Raw genomic sequence first — 25,790 nt, 5'->3', positions numbered from 1 at the left:
GTGGGCCCTTAACAGAAGGTCTTCTTCCACCAGCCACAGGTAGAACACAGTGCCTTATGACTCAAGAATGTTCTTGGGACTCTTTTCTTCTCATATCACTGCTTCTGATAAAGACGCAGTAGTATCGGGGCACCTTCTACCTATGCTATAAAGTCTTGGTGAGTGGAGAGGCCACAGGGCAAGTGGTTGCAGAGAGGGTGCCTCTAGTCACTGAACAGGCAGAGGCTAAATTGTCTACTTATCATTTTTCCAGTCTGGAGCTAAGACCCAGCTAAATCAAAGGTTTTGTAAATGGAAGGAAGTGCCCATTTTTACAGAAATCGCCATTGAATGAGAATCCCTCTTTGCAGTCAATAATCATAGTGTTAAATCTGATGTCAAACTTGGCAGCAAAAATCTGCTTCTGCCAGAGGAAACAGTGACAGAAATAACATGCAAGCTTAGCGTTTCTCTTTATAATCAGGAATTCTTGAAAATTAGGTATTGTTGCTTCACCCGAGGGTTTACAGCTGGTTGAGCTTCACAAATGTACTCAAAAAGACTGTTGATGATAAGATTTAGAATTGCAGTAACACTTGCTGCCTGGGAGAAAAACAACAACAACAAAAATGTAGCTCTAACATTTGCTTTGATTCAGAAGTACTTTCTCTCTGGGGCCACTTACCTCTAACAATACACTATTGATCATGGGGTTAAGGACCTCAGCCTTCTTGTTGCTCTGTGGAATCAAAGGATGAAATTGACAGATTAGGTACTCATACTACAAGGCTTGCTACATAAAATGTCATATACTGGCTTTGTTGAAGGATCTCTTAGAAAGGAAGGGGAAGAGAAGTGGAATGCTTACTCTAGACCAGGTGTCATATTTGCTGCCTCTACTATATGATCTCATTTAATTTTGACAGAAATCCTAGGAGGTAGATAGGTACCATGATAACTCTAATTTAAAGATTAGAAAGTAGGAATCAGCAAAGTTGAGGAGCTTGTTTAAGGTCACATAGCTAGAAATTTAAACTCAGACCTTTATAACTATTTAAAAGCTTATGGCCGGCCGGTCTGGGATTAGGCTGAGGTGAGTGAGGCTGAGTTGTATAAGTGCAAGTTGAATCCTATCTTTACTTAAGATGTTGATATTTTGTTCATCATCATGATGTTCTTGCATGCATTTTGATTTTTTAAAATATTGCACTATAATTACTATCTAGATGACTGAAGTTGCTTCTTTGTCTCTCTTGGGGCCCCTTAAATTCTGCAAGTGTGTTAAGTACCTCACTCCCCATCCTAGTCCCAGCTCTGTTTCTTAGTCTTTTTTTTTTTTTCTTATTCTAAATATAAATATGGGTACTTGGTTATAGGATGTGCCTTCCAGGTTACTAGCAAAACAAAAACATTCTTAAATATAACTTGCAAACAGGTCTGCAGATCCCAGTTTGCAAAAATAAGCCTAATATTAATATAAAGTAGATATTCAAAAAATGAGAGCTACTGTTAGTATCATCATGATTATTATTTCCACTATAGGTCTATCCATCATAAGTCTTCTCTATCTAAAATGTTCGACTTATTCTTAGACAATAAATATTAAAGGGCCTGGAAAGAAAGAGGGCAATCTTAATTGGTTGATTTTCCTCACTGTACTCAGAAGACTTTATGGTAAACAAAAGTATGTAAATAAAATACATCTTGCCAGAAGAGCCCACTTTCATTCACACTACTCTGCTGAGGGTGAAGTAACGTCTTACTGGGGAGACCATAATGGAGTCTTGGGAAAAAAGGAATCTTTAAAAACCCAGTCATTTTAGTAAGTAACCAGAAAATCCATTATGGCATTTGCTTTCATGTTTATTTGATTATCAATAAACCTTTAAAATATAATCAAAATCGGGGCAATAAAATGACATTGGTTTTCAGACTCAATGAGATGTGCAAGCAAATTTAATAGAGTCTGGAGAGCAATACACACTCATTAACTTCAAGTTATGAATAATGGCCGCTTTAGAAAACAGAAACAATGACTTAATGTAAATGATGCATCACAACACAAGATGAGGATTATTGCGGCGAGATGGCATTTCAGTAAACTCTATTTAGACTTAACTTTTTCTTTTTCTAAAGTAATAACTTGTGTGTTCCTGATTTTGTGCACTAAACATTTGTTTATAGTCATGTGTATATATGGTTGATCCTGAACAATGTGGGGGTTAGGTACACTGATACCCTCCCACATAAGTTGAAAAATCTGCATATAACTTTTCAGTCCCCAAAAACTTAACTCCTAATAGCCTTCTATTGACCGGAAGTCTTATCAATAACATAAATAGTCAATTAACACATATTTTATATGTTATATATATTACATACTGTGTCCTTACAATAAAGGAAGCTGCAGAAAAGATAATGTTATTAAGAAAATCATAAGGAAAATACATTTACAGTGTTTGTTGAAAAAAAATGTGTGTAAGTGGACTTGCACAGTTCACACTCATGTTGTTCAAGGATCAACTGTATATATGTATATAAGTTCAAGTACAACATTCATCTACTAGAGCTTTGCTATTCAAAAATGTAGACTGTGGATTAGGAACACTGTTATCACCCTAGGAGCTTGTTAGAAATGTAGAAACTCAGTCCTCATCCCAGACCCACTGAATCAGAATCTGCATTTAACGAGATCTCCAGATGATTTTCTTGCACATTAAGAGTCGAAAAGCACTGTACTGGAATACAATATGTTAAAAGGAATGGAAAGCAATACCATAACTATTATCCACTAATGTAAATAAGTTAATGTTTAACATGAATCATAGACAGCATACAACACACACACACATGGAGACATATTGCTAGATGACCGTAGAGAACCAAGCAGTTGGCTGTCTGATGTTTTGATAGGCAGTCAAGTGGACGTTGAGAGATCAACTGCAAGGCCTGGGTGAATCAGTTCACCTCTCTGGGGCTCAGTTTCTCACCTAGTAAACTGTGGAAAGAGTGAGATGAGGGTACTGTAGAGCCTTGGGGAGCAAGTCGCTGAGGCCATCCCATGCTGATTAAGATCTCACACCTCTCTGTAAACCCAGCAGTTACACCAAAGGCCATGGGTGTCAGTTAACTTAGACAACAGTGAGGACATAAACGCATTTTATTGAGCCTGTCACATCAACGAGCTTCCACCTGCCCCTTCACTCTGCCTGCATACTGTGATGCTCTATTGCCGAAAACCTAAAATTAGACAAATATAAAAGCTAATGTTTTATAAAATAGGAGGAATAAACCGGATTCCTAGACAACCAGAAGAAATGATGGTATATAGCTCACCCCTTATCATGAGTCACTTGTAGAACTATGGGAGACACACACCTGACAGTTCCACAATCATTTCCACTTTTTTCGAGAACTGCCTTTTGCCTGGGGTTGGGGTGGGAGTGGGGTGCACCCTAGCGGCCAGGGAGGTCTACATGATAGAACTCTGTCCCCAGTCACTACTGGTGATACCTAGAGGTATGGTATGCATGGGATGACCCCTGCTGATGAGCCTTTCAAATCCTCTCACCCAGGAACCCAGAATCTGAATGGAGAGAAACGGGAACTGCTCTAGTTGTGTCCCATTAATGGTGACAGTTTAGCGACAGGATACATGAGCCCTGGTGTTGGGTCCCCACAGCTATTCACATTCCTCCACTGCTTTTAATAAAGTCCTTTTTCTGTCTGCATTATTTAGAGCTTATTTCTGTTACTTCCTGCTATGGCTTGAATTGTGTCTCTAAAAAGACGGGTTGAAGTCCTAACCTCTAGTATACATCAGAATGTGACCTTATGTGAAGATAGGGTCATTGCAAGTGTAATTAGTTAAGATGAGGTCATACTGGTCACACCCTAATCCAATATGACTACTGTCCTTATAAGAAGAGGGAAATTTAGACATAGACATGCACTTAGGAGGACAACGTGAAGAGGGAGAAAAAGGTGAGTTACACTGCCACAAGCCAAAGGATGCCTGTGGCTACCAGAAGCTGAGAGAAGCCAGGAACGATGCTCCGCTAGAGGCTTCAGAGCAGGCCTGGCCCTGCCAGCACCTTCATGTCACACTTCCAGCCTCCAGAACTGTGAGACAATAAACTTCTGCATTTAGGCTGCCTAGTTTGTGATACTTGTTATAGCAGCCATAGGAAACTAATACATTTGTAACCAAAAGACATTCTAATTAAAACAGGAAGTAAAACCTGCGCTTTCTCATAGAAAGAATCATCTGCCCTTACACCCAGGGCTTTAAAAGAAAAAGTAGAAAGGTTAAAAATGATTTCTTTCCATTTGTCTTCTTCCATCCCACTAAGGTGTGGTCATATAATGTGACTATAATGTGACTCATTGCTGAGGAGACACTTAAGACAATTGGTAAAAAAATATTTTTCTTTTGGTTAAAGTTGAAGTGTAACAAAAAAGTTCGAGAAACTTTTCATCTTGAGTGGCTTATCAAATAGGTTCTGAGGGCAACAGTGAATGCAAATATTCAAAATTAATTATTTTAATAAAGAATCTTGAATTATACATCCCAGATATTAAGTAATGGAAGGAACTTTCAATTGACACTTAAAAAAAGAAAGAAAGAAAATCACTCAGAGTGGTTTGAAAACCCACCCAGCATCTCAGATGTCTGATGCGGCCGCGTCAGGGCTCGTACCCAGCCAGATGAGAGCTTTAAGCTGCCTGTCATTAGAGAAGGTGCTCTTGGCCTGGTTTTAGTAAATGTTATGGCAGCGCTTCTGTTTTGTGGAGCCATCAAAGAAGGCACTGCATTCTCCACTTTTCCTCAGGACCCCTCAGAGACCTATCTCCCCTAAAAAGGTAAAAAAAGAATTAGTACTGTAATCTTACCCCAACTGTGGTTAAGGAATTCATAAACTTCTTCGATAAGGAGGCCACTTCATTGCACATTGCAGTAGTTAATCTGAAATTTAAAAAAAAAAAAATTAGTTTTGGGATTTTTAATAAAGTAAAATAAGTTAACCATAAAGATAATAAATATAGTATTCCACTTAAAAGAATGGCACACAAGCTTGAAGATGCTCTGTAGAAATGTTTTTCTCAATAATCTTTCATGATTCACAAGTGCAGTTTAATCTAATATTGGTTTTCTTTACATGCTTCATTAAAGAACATGTAAAGGTAATTCAGCTTACCTTTTTGGAATCAAAACCACATGTAGGAAAATAGCAGTCTTGAGCTCCACATGTAGTAGGGTATAAGACTTTTGCCAAGTGGATTTTCTCCAGGCTTTTGGTCACTTTTATATAATAATGAACATGCATGGAGGTACTATGTTAAATACTTATGTATACATACTCACATTTAATACCCATAGTGACCTCATAGGGTATATTACTATTCCCATTTTATAGATGAAGAAACTGACATTTAAGAAGGTTAAGTAAGGTGAATGGGTGAGAAAAGGGATGGGATTAAGAAATGCAAATTGGTAGCTACAAAAGAGTCATGGGGATGTAAAGTATAGCATAAAAAATATAGTCAATAATATTGTAAGAACTATGTATTGTGTCAGATGGGTACTAGATTTATCAGGGTGATCACTTTGTAAGTTATATAAATATCTAATCACCATGCTGTATACCCAAAACTAATATAATGTTATATGCCAACAGTAGCTGAAAAATAAAAAAAAATTATTTATAAAAAGAAGATTAAGTAACTTGCTTAGGACTTGCAGTAGTAAGTGACAGAACTGGAATTCAAACTCAGGTGTCTTGAAATTTTGATTATGTTTTTATTGGATGCCTCAAAATAAAGATCCTATAGAATATGTTTTTAAGACATATCAAAACTCCAAGTTTCTTCCAGCCATCTACTTCTAGGACTTTATCCGAGAAAATAATGCAAGATCACAAGTATTTCACCAAAGCAATGTTTGTCATAACATTACAGATGATGACAAAACTGAAAACAATCTAATCATCTAACAATGTGGGTGTTGTCAGATTTTTAAAAATAATTAATATATATGACTTTTATGAATAGTAATTAAAACACCATTAGAAAAACAATAATTCTAAGTAAGAGTCTTACATGTTAAAAAATCTGGTAAAGTCAGCAGAGGTAAATTTTGTTTTGAGAAATAGGGGTCCTTATTTAAGTTATGAATTCAAGTTTATTGAACGATATTCATCTATCCATTCATCTATCCATCCATCCATCCCTTCACCCAAAATGTATCTGCAGGAAGGGTCAGGAGTCATGCTAGGAGATAGCCCAGAGCCATTCTGTGTATATTTGGGGGCAAGTGGGTGGAGAGGCATCTCTTATACAGACAGATGTGAGGCCTTATTACCCTTTGCTGTGAAGCTTGGTAAAGACGGGACAGTCAGGGCTGGAAATCAGAAAAGAGCTATCTATACTCAGGGACTTCTGAACGTTAGCCCTCCTCTTTCAAATCAGTACAGTAAACATAAAATAGCACTTAGATGTTTTCCTGAATATTCTAAACTTTTCTTATTTTGCCTTTTCTTCTTCCTTCTATACACTGAAGGTAAGTGTCTATTTTTTCTAGACATATTAAGAGCAGGAATGTATAGTTCTTATATCTTTGATTTTCACATATTTAGATATGACAATCTAGACTAGATGACAAATCTTTACAAGTGGGGAAAATTGCCACCAGTAATACAAAGACACTGATATTGAATTTTTGGAAGGTTCTTCCACTAAAAATTTGCTCCCCAACCCATAATGCCAAATGCAGTAATAAGCAAAGAGTAGTTAGCCAGAGAGGTGAATGAGTGTGTAGAGATGTGTCTGTGTGTGTGTGTGTGTGTGTGTGTGTGTGTGTGTGTGTGTATTTGAGTGGCACGTGTATAAAAAATCGAATTTTAAATTAAAAATAACATTTACTTTATCAGAACTTTTGCTTGATCTTGAGCTGGTTTTTCCTCTTCTTGTCCATGAAGAATTAATTCTGCTACTTTATGAAGCTGTTCGATACAGCGTGCTGTTACTTCTGCCAGACTTTCAATGGACAGCATGTATACTTCCTGAAATAAGTGAATGCAAGTAATAAAATTAGTCACTGAGCAAATGCTTTTTAAAAAAAACATGTGACATAAATATATATATGTATGTATACATGGGTGTGTGCGTGTGTGTGTATATAGATATATATAAAATTCTTGAAAAAGAACCCAAATATAACCTGGAAAAGTTTACCCAAAGATTAATGAGCACGTCTAAGACTTTTCTAAGTGGAAATGCTGCCATAAGACGGAAGTGCCGCCAGGTCCCCGGGGACACAGCCAGCCTCATTCTCGGCTCTGCCCCAGCTCCCAGTGCAGTGCTGGGCGCACAACAGGCAGGTGCTCAGGATGCGTGCGGAAGGGCGGCTGGATGAACAGTCCTCAGTGAACACTTTTCTTAGAGTGATCTAATTTTGAAAATTACTTCCTCTAAAAATAAAATTCAGTGTAAGATGACGTTATCACAAATTCATTTTTGAACATAGGGAAGATATAAATTACACTCGTGTATTTATTAAACTACAGAATAAAGACTATGGCAATACAATTTTTTTGGAAAAAGCTTCAATTACCTCATTAGTTATGGAGCACAAAGACATTTCATGGTTACAAATTTGCATATAAGACGGAATTTCACCCTCAAGATAAATCAACTATGTTCTTAAAGATCTTTTTTCCTTGAAATTATAATTGTAGGGCTATGGAGAAAACTTAAAATACCTGTGCCAAGTCATGGATTGTCTTAGCACAGAGAAATTTTAGTGTTTATTATATTAATACTCATATCTTTACGATATGGAACAGGATACAAATGAAAATGAAATGGCTTCTCTCACTTAAAATCAGGCTGCTAATAAAATGAACATAATATTACTGCTCTTTGGGTGGACAATCTAAAATAAATTTACCTCAACCGTCTTAGTTCTCCTGTCTTCTTTTTTGTCTTCTTTGGGGTTTTTGGGTTTCTCTTCCTGTTCTTCCTTCATAGTTTTCTCCTCCGACTCTTCCATCACATCCACTGGCACCATGGTTTGATCTTGTTCCACCCAGTCATGAGCTTTCTTCATGGCCTGCAGAGGCCCCCACGCAAAGCAATATGTTTATTGTGCCAATATGGAAACTAAGAAATTCCAATCCTAAGAGTAGGATGGAGTTGCCCTAAACTTTCCAGGGTGGGTCTCCGTACAAAGAGTGATAGGCAATTCCTTAACCTCCTTAAAGACATCTGGTTGTTGCTTTTGGGTGAATACAAAGTAAGAAAAGGGAATACAATGGACAGTATGGACAGAAGATGACAGGGCTGGAGGACTTTTTAAAAAGCTCTCTAAAAGGATACTCAGACAAGGATGAAAATGGCAGTCATCTTGAAAGAGTGATGGTATACTTTTTTCACTTTTCATGACCGACTATAAAAGAATAACAGTACTTTATATATGTATAGGTTAGAGATTTAGCCTGGGTCATTGCCAAAGCAAATTTCCTCATCTGATATGTCTCATGAAGCCCTTCATGTTTCATGAACCTAAATACATCACACTGGGAGGATGAAAGATGGCTCTGCTCTTCTCCAGCCATGCCACATCTTCCGACCTCAAAGGCTAGGAAAGAAAGCTGTTGGAATGACATGGTGTCACTCTGTGACTAGTTTAATTTCACAGGAGTGCAGTTTGAGCAACCCGTGGCCTAAAAACTTATGGCTGAACTGAACAAGCAGAAATCGCCTTCCCTATCCGTTATTCCCTGAATTTAGAAAGGGAGACTCATCTAGCTTTTGTCATTATAGTTTAAGCTGTTTGCTTAAGTGAAAGTTGTATCTGAGCTTATGCTAAACTTAACTTCTCATCTTAAAGCTTACATGTCGAAGTTAAATACATGAGCGTGTTGAATGGCAAGTTAACAGCAAGAAGATCTGGGGAGACAACAACACTATCCTTGGTGTGCCCTTTTTTAGAGACAAAGGTTTACCTGACTATGTAAACAAACCAGTGAGGCCTTGGGGACACCACACACACCCCCCGAGCAGTGGCAGGTGCTGCACAGAGATGAATGAGGCAATTTCCCACTGTGTTCAAGTCACTGACCTGCCAGAATCAATGACCTCTATCAGAGATAAAGAAATTACTCATCTCTCCTCCTCACTGCCTCCTCATTCTGCCTTTTCCTCGCCCACTTTGATAAATGAGGGCCAGTGTCAACGACTGCTCACTAAAGAGAAGACTGGGAAAACAGAGAGAGAGATAGGACAAATGACACAGTTTTAAGTAATTAATGATCAGTGTCCTCATTAAGAAACTTCACAGCATGACCTTGTACTAACTTGCAAAACATACTGTGGCACTGTTAGAGGAACCCAGACCATTAAAGCTGGGACATTCTTAGATACAAGGTAGCACTAGCATTGCAGGAGGGAGGGGAGATGGGGTTGACCTGGCTGATGTGCTTCTTCTCTCTGATTCTGGGGTGTCACTTTAGTAGGGGAAGGAAGATGGAACTTGAAAAAAGCCCCTTGGTGATTCTATACCCCTCCTACCTCCCCTATGCTGAAGATAACCACTGCTCTGATATAAAAAATCTATTTAGAGGAGAAGTAACTTGTTCAAGGTCACAATGTAATTAGCTAGTGAAGTTGCAACTAAAATGCAGGTCTCATGACACAGTCTAGCATGTTCTCAACCATCACATTTCATTATGTTGCCTCCTCAAATCTTAATTACTGACCTCGGACTTCCCTCCACTCATGTGCCATTTGGGGTTTGGGGTTTTTCCATTTCAGGTAGATCTCTGGAATTTTATAACTGAGACTTTTCTTTTAAAAAACAAAAACTCTGACTCAGATGGTGCTGACCTTATTGAGTTTGTCAGGTGTGGCTGCAACATGTAATTCAAAGAGAAGCTCTGTAAGCATGCTAGCAAATTCTTCTCCCTTTTCTTCTGAGCCTAGAAATAAAAAATGACAGAATTAAGAAGCATGATTTATTTTTTATCTTTCAGAATGTGGCAGCTGCCCCAACCTTATAGCCTGCCCTCCAGCTGCTGGGCAAAGATGAGTTTTCCCCATTTGTAAGCACAGCAATGAGGCAGCAGGCTGCTGCTGGATGGGGGCTGCAGGAGCCTTGCCGCTTGCAGTGCTAGCTGGGGCGTCTCCAGGCTGGCCTGAAGGCAGAGCAAGGGCAGGGAGGGACTTATTGCGTAGGTGGTCAGTAGCTGTTTGTTGAGAGAATGACTGAATGAACAAATGAGTGACCTTTCTCAGAGCTGCGCGACCTGGGACAACACTGTATTTATGACTTAGAGTATTATGCTTAACATTGCAATCTGAATGATACCCAGGGCACCCTTTTATGTCCACAGAGCCACAATGCTGAGCAAGCAGGATTAGTCGATGGATCGTCTACTCTCTGATGTAACAACATTATATCTCTGGAGAAACTTCCCAAGGTTTCCTAGGATACCTGTCTGGTCCTACAGTATTTCTTAATGATATGTCTTCCCTTACCGTTTGAACCCAGCTCTGCCACTTACTTGTCACGTTACTGTTATCAGGACAGAAAGAGGTCCATCTGCCTGTGTGCATCTAAGCTAAAACGCTACGTGCAGGTTTTGCAGCAAAGAAAGTAAGCAAAGTTTACTTCCAGACTGGAAGCTACTTAAGGACAGAGAAAGTATTTGCTTTGCTTATTCCTGAATCCAGAGCATTTAACACGGTGCCTGGAACATAATAGGTGCTAAAATGAATATTTATTAAATAAGTAATTTATTAATAAATTATATCATATATAATATATTGATTATATATTATATAACATGTTACATATAATGTATATTAAAAATAAATTAATATCATTGGTGGGCAATAAAGAAGAGAGATCTTTAAAAGTGACAATCTTATTTTTCTCATTTATATCTACAAGCTGAGGCCATTTTTTAGGCCATCTTAAAAGTGTGTGATAGGTGCTAAAGAACTGATTCCACAATGGATTTTCCACCAGTTTGTGGAGAATAAAAGCACCATTAATGTGTTCTGAATACATGATCTCGACACCTTCTGAGAAGGAAATACTCTGGCTAATGTCAGTGGGTGAAGGCAGTAGCTTCAGAGAAGACTAAGCCATGTGAGAAACACTGTATCTAACACTTGTTTTTTTCTGTTTTATAGACAAAACGGTTAATGAACAGCGCCTGAAGACAGCCAGGGTAACTTGTAGGTCTTTGTTCAAAACGTTTGGCTTAATCAGCTTATCATTACCTCTAATTCATATAGTCTCATGGGGGAGACAGATTAATAAACAAAATAGGTAAGTAAAACACCTGTGCCAGGTGATAAGTTTTTTTATGGAGGTGTATATACCAAGGAAGAGGAATAGAGGCAGCTGGAGGTTAGGAATTAAATGGGAAGGCAGCTGAGAAGGTGCTGTCTGAGTAATGACCTGGGGGAGGACAGGTGTGAGACACACCAGATGAGAAGGAAGAGCCTTCCAGGCTGAGGTGTCCCCAGGTCAGAGTCCAGGAGGAAGTGTGCCCAGCTTTTTAGGGACAGCAAGGAAGCCAAGGTGGCCGCAGCAGGGCGTGGGGCTAGTAGAGAGAAAGATGGCTCTCATGAAGGTACAGAAGCAAGTCATTACAGGCCAAAGAGGTAAGTGCTCTGACTGAGGAGGCTTTTGCAGCACCTAATCCAGTCCTCAGAGGGGTGTTCAGAAGGCTTCCTGGAGGAGGGGACTTTTGAACAGAGCCTTCAAGAGTGAGAAGGCATTAGTCACATGTACAAAGTGAGAGCTTGGGGGTGGGGTGGGGGTGGGGAAGAGAGATTGATTTTACCAAAAGCTGTAATTCTTTGTCTCTCTGCTGAGCCAAGGTTTTTAGGTAGTCATAGTAAGAAGGGCAGGGGCACATCAGGGCAGTATCAACAAGGTCTCATACCCAAACTGCCTAGTCCTTCTTATTCTGCAGGAGGCAGTGTAATGGGGCAGAAAGAGGCCTGGACTGAGACTTGGAAGGTGTGGGTTCTACTCCAGCTCCTACATTTAGTGGCTGAGTGACCTGAGGCCAGTCACAGGACTTCTCAGCTTCCAAACCCTATTCTGCAAATTTAGGACAATAAAACCCACCCATCTCGTCTTTAGCAATGTTGCAAGGAACAAATAATACAACAAATGTGAAAGTATTTTGTAACACTAAAGTTTTATGTAACTATATTGTTATGGGCTACAAGAATATAACATAGAGAGGATAAAAATATTTGGGAGTAATCAATACTAAATTAGGATAGAAGTATTTTGTGCAGCCCCAGCTTTTAAATGTGCATTCATTCTATAAAACAGGAAAATACACCAATAGCTTCTGGCAAATATTTTAGGAAAAAGAAATCACAGAGGAAAATGGAAGTAGATAAAAACAGATGATTAAAAATATTGCAACAAAGAATACCTATTACTACACCTCTTGATCTGTACATATGGCTAAGATCTTTACCTAAGCAATAAAAAGAGAAAAGAGCCTATTAAGTGCTTATAAAAAAAAATTTTTTTGATGTAAATGTTCAGGTTTCTCCCAGAGTTTTGCTCTTGGATTGTCTGCTTAACCCCACTGTTAAAATTCCTCTCTATAGCTTTTCGATAATCCTTCCACCTTTCTGGACTTGTCGCACTCCATCATAATTGAATTGATTTAATGACAACCCCTCTCTGCTTTTCTCCCAGTTCTTCTTTAAGTGTTTGAATGACATTTATTTATTAAATTAATTAAAATGAATAGTGGTTTGATAATCTAGAGATGCCCTTTGGGAAAAATGGATATATTACGGGAGATGACGGGGTCCTGAGTAGTGTGATGAAATCTTGTGCCTTCTTGCTCCATCCCATCCTAGACTCATCCTTTAGTCACTTAGTCGACATCTCGGTTATCGGTGTGACTGTCTTGGTCTCACAGTGCTTGTGTTCAAATTAACCCTTATTGTACTTAAAGATGGCCTCAAAGCATAAGAGTAGTGATGCTGGCAATTTGGATATGCCAAAGAGAAGCCATAAAGTGTTTTCTTTATATGTATATGTATATATATATTTAAAAAAACAGTATATATAGGGTTCAGGCATCCATTGCAACAATATCTTTTTCCTGTTTGGGGGAATTTGGATCCTCTTTTTATCCTTTCTGAATGAACCTCTAATAGGATTAAGGTCTACCTCAGGCATTAAGAAACTGAAGAGAAATAGCCTGGTTCTTTTTGGTGATTGCTACTCTGGAAAAGAGGCATCTGTATTAGTTCATCTTGAATCCAGAATACTAACGGCATGACCTTTGACAGCTAGTATCTTCCTTTCTTCATTATTAAAACAAAGACAAGGCCGTCATTCTTTGTGACTTTGTAGAAACAAATAAATGCTTAAAAACATTCTCCAACAGTCTCTTTGATATTGGCCTCTTTCTAGGCTTCAGTATGATTGATTCTTCTATTTTGATGCAATGAGCATAACGTTTGTTGAACTGAAGGCACATAAAGGTCGGTATGTGGGCTAAAGCAGGAGATGATATTTGAATGACAGTTTGCAAAAGCTTAGAATTATTCTGTCCTGAGCACTGAGGCTTATGTATTGGAGCTCTTGTGTTCAAGCTCTGATTAAAGGTATGTAACACACCTCGGCCCAAAACGCTTCAAGCTGTTGACAGTATGGATGAACATTATCACTACTCTGTGTGTGGGTAATAACAAGTGTGATCATAAATAAAAGTTACAATTTATTCCACCTTTACTATTTCTTGGCATTGTGTTAGCACTTTAATAATCACACCTAACATTTTTGAGCGGTTCTGTGTCCCGTGCCAGGCACTGTAATATATGACTTACATATATTATCTAATTTGATCTTCACAATAGCCCTTCGAAATATGTATCAGTATCTCCATTTTACAGGTGAAAATGTTTCAGATGGTCCTAGAAGCCAGCCCTGGTGTGTCCACGGTGGCTTTGACCTTTTAGCATAACCTACACAGAACAAATACGGTTGTAGTGCTTGGTGATAATATCGGTAAGAAGTCACTTTCCACATACATAGCAAATGTTTTACTGTATTCTGCTCTCAAATGGACAACCTAATCATAAGCATGTCCAACTTTGAGGACATTTTTTCCCCTCTCAAGGAAACCTTGCTTCTCACACAATACTCTTAGTGTCCTTGAGGTCATGTCATTGGCTGGCTAGAGAATTATTGGGACACTACACCTGACTCAGTTCAGCAATCAGCAAACTGACACATCACATCCTGGTGCACTTGGTGTCTTTGTCGAAACTGTACTTTTTGGGTGAAGCGTAGACCACCTACAAGTACACCCTAACTCCTACGCATATAAATTAAAAGAGAGAAGAACATATAAAAAGAAATTCATTGAAAGACCTGCCCACCATCAACATCAATCACATTCAACAACTTCCACATGCAGATAAAAAATTAGACATCAGAGCACAAACTATGGTCATTGGGGCTCTGTTTGGCACTTTGTGCCCCTTGTTCATTTGACCACATGCATTTATTGCGTGCCTGTCGTGCGCCAGGAATTGTGCTGGACACCACAGACATAAAGATGCCTCAGGAGTTCCTGCCCAGTGAAAGAGCGAATTATAGATCAACGTGACCAGCTCCTGCAACGAGAGCAGATGCACAGCGTGGTTTGAAAGTGGGAAGGAAGAGCACTGAATTAAATAATCCCACCTCGTTCAAAGGACTGTGCTTATTTAATACAGTTTTGTAAGGATTATATCAACAGTTTGCCTTGCCGTTAACTGATTCTTTCCCTTTACCTTGTTCTTCTTGATTCTCTTCATTCTCTAATTCTTTGGCTGCAAAGATGTCTTTAATGGAAATTAGGTCATTTTTTAAGAGTTCCAGCTTCTCTCCATCAAACGATGCTAAAAATGACTGAACCTAAAAAAAAGAAATAGGTCAGCATAACTGCCATCCTTTCTTTTCATTAATAACATGTACGTACACCTCTCCCCAGTTCTCCCAGGGAACAAGTAATTCTTGGTGTGGGAGGTAACGCTGAGTTGAATGTTAGATTTATTGACTATTAACTCTGCGACTTTGAGTAAGTTACATAAGCTCCCTTGGCCTTTTAAATTTTTAAAGTGAGATCCACACTTCACTGTGATCCTTTGTACAGTAAATGAAATAACGAATGTGAAGGATGTTGCACAAATGCACACAGCAGATCCTCATAAATGGTGGTGGTAGGTCTTCTATCACAGTGGTTACAAACACACTTCAGTGTCAAACTCTGGTTTCAAATATCAGCTCCTCACCAATTATGTGACCTTGTGTAATTTACTTAACCTTTCTATGTCTCAGCTTCCTTCTCTGTAAAATGAGGACTAATAGCATCTACCTTTTAAGGTTGTTTCAAGGTAAAAGAATGTTTTTAAAAGTATTTGTAGGGATAATCAAGAAGTTATATATACACACATATACATATACATACACATATATAGACATGTAAATAAACATATAAGTAAATAAATAAATGTCACATTTTTTATATACAGATATATATATACACAGATACACTTGTAGATGTAGGTTATTATACTGGGGTTATAAAAATGCATAGGGCAGTTTTTTTCTCAGAGATCTTGCCGTCTAGAGGCAGGAGGCCCATGTTAACCAATAAAGCCATGAGGGTTGTGGATGGAGTGACAGTGGGGCACCAGGGGAGGCGCTGTCGATCCCCCCCGGCAGGCGAGAGGGTGTACCAGGAGCTTCACAGAGGTCTGATGTACTCCTTGAACTGCTGACCTCCCCGCTCAGTGTCTTCAGGACCCCTCTTTTGAAATTATCCTTTACAAACACTTAAAAATTATTTGTACAGATAGCCAATGTCCTCTGTGAAGCTGATGATTAAATTGAATTTCCAAAATGGTCAAAGTATAAGGAGAAGCATATAAAAAATGAAGTATGAGCCTACAGTAGTAAAGCTTTTATTTTTTCATTCTGCAGGTCCACCGACTGCTCTAGAGAGAGAGCCAGCAGAGGAGCCACCATGCTCTTTAGAATAAATACTCTTTAATATTCATTATGGTAGGAGATTCTCACATCAGGGTAAGTGAGAAAGTTAGAGAGGGTACTGGGATGTGAGAACATCATTTTCTTAAACGTTGTTAATGCAGCCTGTGCCGAGGCTCTGGGAGGAAGCTCGGTGGGAAGTCATCAGCACAAAACCCATTAACCACCGAGTTCAGCGGGTGGAAGCAAACAGGCCCTGCGTGACAGCTGCCGCCCACCCCCCCTTTTTTTTTTGCCCCGACCTTTTCAGCCTCTTCATTTCCACTCATACACTCATGTTTAGGTCTCAGGGACCTAGGTGTGCCCACATTATATTCCTACATTTCAGATATATTTTCTAAACAGTTTTCTAGTTGGCAACAAAAAAAGGGAATTAAATAAATGTGTTAGAGTATAACACTTAGTAAAACTGTACATGCACACGTGAAACATTTTTGTTTCCCTGTGTCTTCTGGAGGGTGGCCATCCTCCAGGAGTGATTGCAGTGGGGTGTCCTGCTTCGGCATTCCCTGGGGAGCGTTCTTTTTAGCAAAAAACTTTTTTGTCAGCATCTTTCCACTATAGCATCTCTTTTGCTTCCTCACAGTCCATCCCATTATGCCAAGGTGATGTGCACTGAATATTTACTTCAATGCAATAATAAATAATAAATAATTATGCACTCTTCATATCATTTAAATGTGGGATATAAGCCTAAAAGCAACAAATGAGCAGGACAAACAAACAGAGACTCATGCACATGGACAATGGACTAGTGGTTACCAGAGGGTAGGGGGTGGAGGAGGAGGGGGTAGGTAGACGGTTAAAGGGGGGCAAATATAAGGAGGTAGGGAGAGAGTGAAGTGGGGAAAGAGGATCAAATATATGGTAGCTGAAGGAAACTGGACTTTGAGTGGTAAACACACAATAGAATATAGAGATGTCAAATTATGATGTACACTTGAAAATTATATAATTGTATTAACCAATGAAACCCCAGTAAACTTAATAAAAAAAATAAAATAAAATAAGAATAAAAAGAAAAAAATAATTATGCACTCCTCAATAAATATTCGTGGAATGGTGCCTATATGCTTGGTGCTGTGCTTAGTGTTGTCAAGGACACAGGGTAGACACTCTACCTTGTAAAACTTTACCCTAAAAGGGGGTGTGGGGTGCCATTTTGAAGATTCTTGTTTACTATTTTTATTAACTATTGAGTATAATTGCAATAAAAATAGTTTTTCCTTAAGATTTATAGCACACCACATTGCCATGCCTAGAATTGATCTAATAGATAGTAATGTCAATAATTCCTTATATTTCCATATACTCTAAGTTTTAGCCAATGGAATGTCAGCAGAGGAGGTGTATACCATTTCTGGGTCAAGGCTTTTAAAAAATGGGAGTGTCCCCTCTCCACTCTCTCTCCTTATGCTGATGGGATTAAGAAGACAGGCCCTGGAAGACGGTAAAAGCCAATATTTTAGACTTAGACACAGGCCAAAGGGATGTGCTCACCTAGAGCCTACATTCCCCAGTCTAAACCACTCTCCGGGTGATGCTCCAAGTTCCCTGCCATGGCCTGTATGAACCTCTTCCTCAGGCTGTGCTCCTTATGGTGGGACCACCCACTGGCCCAAGGCCTAGGCCCAAAGATGGCCAAGAGGTGGCTGTTTGCAGGGGATGTGGATGGAGTTTGAATTAGGGCATCCTCACATGTGCACATGAGGCTCCTTGAGGAGAGAGATAGCTAGAGATAAAGGGAGGAGAGCAGGCAGGAAAGTAATGTGGAAATTTGAGTCTGAGAATTCTAAATGGGGATCTGGCCTTCCGGTCATTATGAAAGTACATTTGTCAAGGCAGGTTAGTAGAATATATTTTCTTTAACAGTTTATTTCCAAAAGTTCTTTTACTTTTAAATATTTGGTATGTGGAGGGTTGGCAGATAGATATAGGATGTTTAGTTAAATTTGAATTCCAGATAAAAAATGAAAATTTTCTTAGTGTAAGCGTGTGTCTCAAATATTGCACAGGACATAAATATACTAAAAACATATTCATTGTTTATTTAAAGTTAAAATTTAACTAGTCATCCTTCATTTTTATTTACTGAATCTGACAACTCCAGTATAGGTCTCCACTTGTATTCTTGCCAGAGACTTGCAGACATTAGGATGGGTCCTGTGGAGCCACAAGATAGACAGAGCCTGGCTCCTGGATCTCTAACTGCAGAAAAGCTGCCTGTCCACTGGGCACCCCCATCATGGATAGTTAAAAGAGTTAGGATAACTGCTGATGGTTTTGACCCACGCATTTTTAGGACTGGTTATTACAGCACCCAGTCTCCATCATTACTAAGCCAAGAAAATAATTCGGCATTCCTTACTATAAAAACTATGAAAATCTCCAGGCTGGGGAAAGGAGCTGATACTGTGGGAGCAACGCTCAAACAGAGGGAAATGCAGTCCTCCAGGGACCCAGCCTCCTGCCTAGCAACGCCAGTCCCCTGGGACTCTTTCTAAGGGCCTGAGGCTGCTTCACAGCTGAGGCCTGGAATGGAACCTGCAGAGTGGAATCTCTACCACTGTGATAGCTTCGAGGGACCATACTCCCCTGTAATGGTTTTAGTAATAATAACAAATATATATAACATAAAAAAGCATATAAAAATAAAATGTCATCAATATCGTGTTACATATAAATATATATGTGTAAAATGGCAGCTAACATTTACTGAGTGCTTATTATGTATTAGGTATACTGTGACAAACTTCACATGAATTATCTCATTTAATTATTTTAATTAAGCCTATGAAGTAGGTTTTTAATATTATTCTCATTTCATAGATAAGGAGATTGAAGTAAGACAGGTTCAAATCATACGGTACTGAGTTGTATTTTATCACATAATATCAGATTCCAAACCTAGCTTTTGTAGGGAAACTTTGTGCTTCAGTGGAAAACCACATTTTCTAGACCACACCTTACAAGACTATCTGATTCTGACTCTGTGGGAGTAAATTTATAACTCTATAAAATGTAGATGGCTGATATCAGTGCAAAATAATTCTTGTCCACAGACAGGAATAAATTTTGTCCAGTGCAGAGACAACCTTCTCTCCTGTGGAAAAGCCAGGTTTGTGTTCATCTGCAAATTCATTTCAAAATTCCTGTATGCCATATGAATTCGTGCTTCTTTGGCTTTTCCTGTGAACTGGTTATAACATCTGTCTGGTTCCTTCATTTAATTAATTAGCTAAATAAATTATTTGATTTGTGTTCATTTTACATCGATATGAGTCATGACTTTGCTTTAAAAAAATTATTCGTTAACAGTTTAACCACAAGACTGTTGCTGATGGTTTGTGGATAACAAAAAAGGAAATAAACACAGATAGTAATATATAACTCGATAATCTAGGGGTGGAAATGGGGTTGTGGGTCTCCATCTTATTTGGTTCTTGGTTACCTGTTACATGGCAGAGATCATCTTCCCCTGACTAGGTGGGCATCAAGACTGTCTCAATTTCCTCAAAGTCCAAACATAAGAGGACAAAGCCTAGAAAGAGTCAAAAATCACTTCTCTAATCTAAGGCTCACTTCCACATTCAGCGTTCTGTCTGATGACCTGCCTCTCACCAGTGAATGCCACCAGGATGGCCCATAGCCCCTCAGAAAAGGTCCAGAGGGTACTGCCCAATGGCCTCCACTGGAAAAATGCCCAGAGCATAGTCACCCTGACATTCACGCGAAAGAGCCATATGTTAAATGAGTTAATAGTTGCAAAGTGCTTAGAATAGTGGCTACTATAAGTGCTATATAAATGTTTGCTAAACACAAACACATACACCTGCAGATTCTTTAAAAAGGAAATCACCAAACCCTGATAATTTCTGCCACTCATGTTTTATTTCTTGGGCTCACAGTGGGAGAATGTGAATGAATGGGGCTGATGGTAATTTCCCAGGTTTCTGTTAAGAGGCATTCCCAAATAGAACTGAACCACACCCCTGCCAGTGAGATACCTTGCCCTTTGCAACCCAGGCATCCTAACAAGTGGGTGAATAAGTATATTACCCATATAACTAAATATATTAAAACCCTATGGTCTGGAAGAAACATTAGCTGCTTCCTTTTCATTGGGTAGGAATGAAGACATGGCCTGGTAGGGCGGCTCCGTTCTGGGTAGTATGTCACCAAAGGCACAGGGCCAGGAGACAGCCAAGTATTTGAGCAGTCTTTTGCACCATGAGGTAGGGCTAGTGATGACTCTGATTTGCTGGCTTCTTGCGGGGTAGCAGCGGTAACAGCTTGGCACAGGACAAGAGGAAAGAATACAGAGCACATGGGGGTCGTCAGGCTGTACAGTAGGTGTAACATTAGCACAATAATAATGACGTCCTAAAAATGAGATATTTCAATGGCAGAATTTCTAGTTTCTTGTTTAAGAAAATGCATTAAGAAACGTATTATTTCAAATGACCAGTGTAGACATACCTTGCTTTCGCTTTCATTGGACAGAATTTCTAGGGCCTCCAGGTGTGACAGACCTTGATACTCATCAAACAGCATCCCGTAGTGTGCAGTCCTCTCGGCCGTGAGTTGCTGTGCCAGTCTCTGCTTCTCCTTCTCCTTGGCCTCCCTTAACATCTGCAGAACACAGTGTTTGTATACTCAGTGAATGCTTGAGAGCCCCATTTTCTACAAAAGTTGTAGGGAGAGATGAGGACTGACTTTGTATTTGTAAAGAATAGGTTTTAGTCACTATAGGGTTTCTTAAAAAAAAAAAAAAGACTTTTGACTGATTCTACTGATGATTTTTGTGTAATATTCCATTTTGAATTTTACACGTTCATTCTATACATAGCAAAACAAAGGAACAAATCTATGCAGAGGAAGTAGATTGGAAAGAAGAAGCATAGCAGAAGCTTAACAGCAGTTCCCACTAAAGTGTTTTTCATGTGTGTGATTAACTTCCTTATTCTCTAAAATGTCAAAATTTTCTATAATGAGCAAATTTATGTGCACTAGAAAAGTTGAATCTATTGTGACAGGATTAATTGCAACTTCTGCACCTAGGCAGACTTCAAAGTAGAAATAAGCTGATCTGATTTTTACATTATTTTTAATGTGGTTATTAAACCTATTTGTGTGGTTATTAAACCTCTTTGATGAAAACTTAATAGATATACACTCATAATATATTCCTCATAAGATACTGAATATAAATAAGAAAGTTAGCTCATCAGTTCTTAGACTGGTCTCGAGAAGTATGATTGTGAACTGATAATTTTTCTCCAGTTGTTGTTGTTGCTGATTAAATAAAAAGACAAGTCTACCAGTCGCTCTCAATTTCCTGCACTTGCTTTTATGTATTTGATTCCTCATTAAGTAAACTAAGGCATTGAGTTTATAGGGTTCTCTAATACCTGTAAAGAGCACCATGAATACACTGGCCACTACGAGGTCATAAAGAGAAGATCGTGGAAAGACAGATTTTATTTTTATCGTACACTAATAAAACAATCAGCCTCATTCTCCTTTTGGGTTCCAGAAGTGGTTAGCCAAAAACCCACCAGGCTACAGACAGAATTCTACTTCCTGTTTTTAAGACTAAATAAGTACAAGCTCTGAATTTTAAAGTTTTCAAAACAACCCCATCAAATCACTGAACATTTTTACATAATAAAACCCAGTGAAGAAAGCTGATAAAAAAAAAAAATTCATTCGTTTGAAATATGGTGTTGGAGGAGAGCTCTACAGATACCCTGAACCACCTGAAAGATGAACAAGTGGGTCCCAGAGAAAATTAAACCTGAAACATCACTGGAGCCAAAAATAACAAAACTAAAGCTCTCCTACTCTGGGTACATCTTATTTCCCAGAGTAATGCTGGGGAAAATAGAAGGCAGGAAGAAAAGAGGAAGACCAAATATGAGATGAACTGACTCCATAAAAGAAGCCATAGGCAGGAGTCTCCAGGAGCTGAGGACAGAACATTGTAGATATGATTCATTCATAGGGTCGCCAGGAGTTGGAGCTGATTCAACAGCCAGTAACATACACCCTCCTCCCCACTGACCACACTGGATCAGACATGGTAAAACAAAATAACAAAGTGACACTGAAATGCTTCCGTTCTCTACACCAAATTCCATTTCTGATTTTGTACTGTGGAAGAAGGGAAAAGAGATAAAAAGGAAGGTAAAGGGAAAACGTCACTCTGGAATGATTTGAATTCACTGAAAAAAAACAGAGTGAAATTCAAGTTGCCTAAAGAAGAACTGGCTTTACACAGGACGTTGGTTCCCTCTGGAAAAGAAAAGGAGACGGGGTTAAACAGCAGTGGGCGGTTCTGGTGTGCGGGACTTCCCAGCGGAAGGACGACCCTGGAAACTGACCTCAGTGGAATCAGAGAAATGTCATTTGGACTGTTCTGCATACCACTGGGACAGACCACATGAGAAATTTAGGTCGTTCAGGCATGAATATTTCTTATTTCTATAGTTCTTTAGTGCACATTAGGGAAAACCTAACAGACTTCCCTCTCGGTTGACGGTTGACGGTAGCTTCATCCTTCCAGCTGCTCAAGACAAATGGCTCGGAACCATCTTTGCTTCCTCCTTTTATCTCACACTCCACATTCAACCCATCAAGAAATCTAGGCTGACCAAACTGCATCCAGAGTTGGCCATTCTTCACTACCTTCATGGATGCACACGGTTCTGAGCCAACATTGCCTCTTGTTTTGATCACCCCCGAAGAGGCCGTGAGAGTGCAGCACAGATGACCAGGAGCCCCAGACGCCGTGCTTCGAAATCCATCCCTCATTGCACTGAGGTCATGCCTCCATGACCCCTTCCTGCAAATCAGATGCAGCAGGGACACTAAGCAGACCTGTTCCTGGGAGATGGAAGTCCTTTGTTAGTGGACTTCGGCTGAAGGACTTCCCTCGTCTGCCAAACCTTCCTGAGATGGCACGGCAGCCTAGGATGCTTCTGTCCAACCTGCTCTCCCTCTCTCCTTCACCGGAGTCACACTTGCATCTTGGTCTGACAGCTCTCCCAGCCTTCCTAAGTACCCCATCCCTCTGATTTCCTGTCACACAGGCATTTCCTCTAATAAAATCCTCACACGTTTAAGCCCATTTTGGCATGTGTTTCCAGGAGGACCTATGTTGATATGCAATATAACTGGTCGCCCTGCCCTTGGCTCTCCCCACTACCCAGTCTATTTTTAACATAGTAACTAGAGCAATCCTTTTAAAGTCAGATCTTGTCACTCCGCTTTTCAAAATGCTGCATTGGTTTCTCCATTCTACTAACAGTAAAACCCAAGGTCCTTTCAAATGTCTCCCATTACCACTCTAGCTCATCTTCAACAACCCTCATCCTGGCTTACTCCTCTCCCACCATGTAGCATTCTTGCTGTTCCTCATTCATACCAGACACTTCTGCCTCAGGGCCTTTGCACGAGCTGCCCTTTCTGCCTAGAATGTGCTTCACTCAGATTTCTGCATGGCCAAGGCTTTCGTCTCCTTTAAGTATTTGCCCAAATGTCCTCATATCCAAAAAGCTTAATTTAATACTTAAACTGCTCCTCACTCCCACATTCTTGATTGCCTTCTTCCTGCTCTACTTTTCCTTTTTTTCATAGCACTCATCACCTTTTAAAAGACTAGGTAATGTTAACTGTTTGTTTGTCTCTCTTCCCTGGAATGACAGGGATTTTTATCCATTTTGGTTACTAAATGTATCCAAAGTGCTTGAAACAGTGCCTTACACATAGTGGACATTCAAGTGCATTTGTGGAATGAATGAATGAATGAGTGAATGAATGAACGAACAAATGAATTAATGGGAAATTACTGTTTGGAAGGAGGTTAACCTTGGTAGTGCCGTGGTGTTCCAGCCTAAGCAGACCGTGTGAATTATAGGTGCAGCATCAAGTGTGCCCCAGACTGCTGTGTACCACGCTTTCTGCACATGTTTCAAATGTCTAATTAGAATACTGTAGATGTTTCATGTGGACTCTTGGGTGATACATTTCTATGAGCATTGCTCCTTACTTTCTAGTAGTTGATTGAATGCAGATGTGATCAAAATTGTGAAGGTGACACAGAAACTAGGAAACTGACCAGGTCTATTTCTTCATTTTATAGGTATGTAAACTTCTAGAACTATGAGAAACAAATGTTTGTTGTTTATAAGCCACCCAGTCTATGGTCTCCTGTTACAGTAGCCTGAACAGACTAAGACTAGTGGCATAAATGGAATAATCTTCAAGAAATTATTAAGTGAATAAAGCAAGGTACAAAAGACGGTAGTTAATATGCTATAACTGGTTGAAAAAGTCTATGCATATATATGTACCTATGTATATATATAGCTACATATCTATGTCGATATATATGATAATTTCGATAGACTCTATAAAAAGCTGTTAACAGTGGTTTTCCCCCATGAGGAACTAAATGGCTGGGGAAAAGGGGTATATTAGAAACTCAGTTTTCATTCAACTATTTTGTGTCATTTGAATTTGGATCATGTGCTTTTGAATAACTATTAAAAAGATAAACAAGAGTGCATTTATTATATTGACTGAAAGAAAAAATTGCAAAAGTATATAATTCCACCTGAGATAAGGAAACGGTTCTCTCCATGAGTGTCTTGGTCCGCTTAAAGCCTGGGTCACTTTCTGCAAGGACAATCATGGTTTTCTTGCCGATGAATTCCAAAGCATCGAGACCACCTGTTAAGACGCTTTTACCCTGCAGATGAGATAATTGCACGAGATTAGATTTTTACATTTCGCTGTTTCACAGCAGTCAGCAACTCCTAGATGGCTCTATCTTCAAATATTAAAATCAATATGAAGTCATAATTTTTTCTCATCTGGAGATTTATCAGATTTATCATCCATTTAAGCCTATTTCCTTTACTTGGGAAGGTATACATCATATAAGTTGTAAGGCACATAATATTATTTTTGTTGTTGTTGTTTAGTTTTTTAAAAATTTATTTAAATTAGTTTCAAGTATACAGTACATTGGTTAGACATCTATATAGTTCATAAAACGATCCCCCCAGTTGCTCCCTCCTTCCTGGCCCTCCACCTAGCCATCATATTAATGCTAACTTCATTCCCTCTGCCAGGGCACATAATACTATTTAAAAAGAATGTTTATGAAAAACCAAAGCATAATTGGGATTAATTTCACTAGCTCTGTGTGTTTCAATAGATATGTATCTAATATATAAAATTAATATGTGACCCAACTGCTTTGTTTGAAAAAATTTTAATCTAACTAACAGAATTATTTGGAGCAATCTATTAAAATGTCAAACACTCTAGCCAATTTAGAGAATTCTTTAATCTAGAGCCCTGGTGTGTAAGACTCTCAGGCTGTTCCAGATGCTCTTACACAATTTCAGACACTAGCAATAACTGCCTACAATTAGTATACTCATGAAATAAGACAGGTTGACTTCCATATACTACTGTCTTTAAAAACGATTCTATTATATGGTTATCCTCTTGCAAATCCCTTTGTCAGCTACTGTTTTCCTTAAAAAAGAAAAAAAAGATTAAAAACAATCAAGATTTACTCACATAAACAGAACTTAAATTCTATACAACTGCAATTACAATATGCATATATCTATTTTTCCCACCTTTCATGAATTTATATACATTATATATATTTTTTATTATATTATTACCTATATGTATTTCCAGT

The 25,790-nt window shown here is 39.0% G+C and overlaps 1 protein-coding gene across 6 annotated transcripts in view; it reads right to left on the bottom strand.

The window, feature by feature from the left end:
• Positions 1 to 25,790, bottom strand: part of FAM114A1 (family with sequence similarity 114 member A1) — a 61,865-nt gene that overhangs the window by 3,536 nt on the left and 32,539 nt on the right. For 5 of the 6 annotated variants that reach the window (XM_011365738.2, XM_011365722.2, XM_023534375.1 and 2 more), the window contains 8 exons: positions 24,687 to 24,821; positions 20,549 to 20,701; positions 14,812 to 14,935; positions 9,865 to 9,956; positions 7,928 to 8,089; positions 6,901 to 7,040; positions 4,873 to 4,945; positions 665 to 718 (listed from right to left, as the gene is read on the bottom strand). In XM_011365738.2, the coding sequence (XP_011364040.1) occupies positions 665 to 718; positions 4,873 to 4,945; positions 6,901 to 7,040; positions 7,928 to 8,089; positions 9,865 to 9,956; positions 14,812 to 14,935; positions 20,549 to 20,701; positions 24,687 to 24,821 (933 nt within the window). The remainder of the gene's footprint in view (positions 1 to 664; positions 719 to 4,872; positions 4,946 to 6,900; positions 7,041 to 7,927; positions 8,090 to 9,864; positions 9,957 to 14,811; positions 14,936 to 20,548; positions 20,702 to 24,686; positions 24,822 to 25,790) is intronic. The other variant, XM_023534372.1, reaches the window with a different exon arrangement.

Source organism: Pteropus vampyrus, unplaced genomic scaffold (genome assembly GCF_000151845.1).
Source record: "Pteropus vampyrus isolate Shadow unplaced genomic scaffold, Pvam_2.0 Scaffold5, whole genome shotgun sequence".
NCBI classification, from domain to species: Eukaryota; Metazoa; Chordata; class Mammalia; order Chiroptera; family Pteropodidae; genus Pteropus; species Pteropus vampyrus.
Note: the sequence above shows the minus strand (reverse complement) of the source record. Positions and strands in the feature narration are given on the sequence as shown.